General features: G+C 33.1%; 1 protein-coding gene across 1 annotated transcript; it reads left to right on the plus strand.

The window, feature by feature from the left end:
- Positions 1-184: 184 nt before the first annotated feature.
- LOC117099912 lies at positions 185-843 on the plus strand (the record flags this gene model as incomplete). Its single annotated transcript, XM_033239430.1, has 2 exons — positions 185-513; positions 684-843. Coding segments are annotated over 2 exons (489 nt in total), but the record flags the coding sequence as incomplete, so codon positions are not given.
- Positions 844-856: the final 13 nt, after the last annotated feature.

Raw genomic sequence — 856 nt, forward strand, 5'->3', positions numbered from 1 at the left:
TGCGCTCAAAATATAAATATAAACATGTGTGTAAATAATACAACAGTACTTATTTATAGAACCAATTACAATAATAGCACAGTATGTTGCAAAATCAATACTTGTTCTATTGATATATATTTCTGAACATATTTATTTCAAACGTAATGTAAATATATTATTAATGAATATAAATACATTGCAGTGTTGAAGGCTCCTCTGGATTATCAACTACTGTCATCACAACCGGTAATGAAACAAGTACATGTGTAAGTGTGTATGTCGGTGAAACCGTCAATGTTTCAGCAATGTGCTCAAATGATGATGTTGCGAATACGACAGTAATACCTACTACAGTAGGTACTTGCTCCGAAAGCGGTTGCGTTGAGTTGCTATTTGTAATTGGATGCATACAGTCTAGTACAGAAAGTGCAACAACAGTGCCAGACATAACAAATGGAACAACACCTCCTGAAGAACCTAACGCTATAACAACAGATTCAGTGATCCCAAATGGACCGACAACCGCAACATGTAAGCACTTAATCATTAATACAACCATATGCCTTAACTGATGTCTGTAAAAAAGACTGCATAATGTGTAAATTATTTCTTATTATATACAATTATTGTAACAAAAATTATATTTGTTATATATTTTTGTTTGTATAATCATTCATCCATGTAATTGATTATTGTTTTAGCAACAACCCGAGAAATTCAAGATGAAACAACATTTCCTCATGTGCCTAGCACTGTAACAACTGATTCAATGTTCTCAACTAGACCAGCAGAATTGTCTTGTATTGATATCATAGCTTGTAGTGACGATCAGTGCAAGCAATATATCTCCCAAGTTTTCAGGTAATTATTCCGT

Source organism: Anneissia japonica, unplaced genomic scaffold (assembly GCF_011630105.1).
Source record: "Anneissia japonica isolate Jap-2015-1 unplaced genomic scaffold, ASM1163010v1 scaffold30447_len851_cov101, whole genome shotgun sequence".
In the NCBI taxonomy this organism is placed as follows: domain Eukaryota; kingdom Metazoa; phylum Echinodermata; class Crinoidea; order Comatulida; family Comatulidae; genus Anneissia; species Anneissia japonica.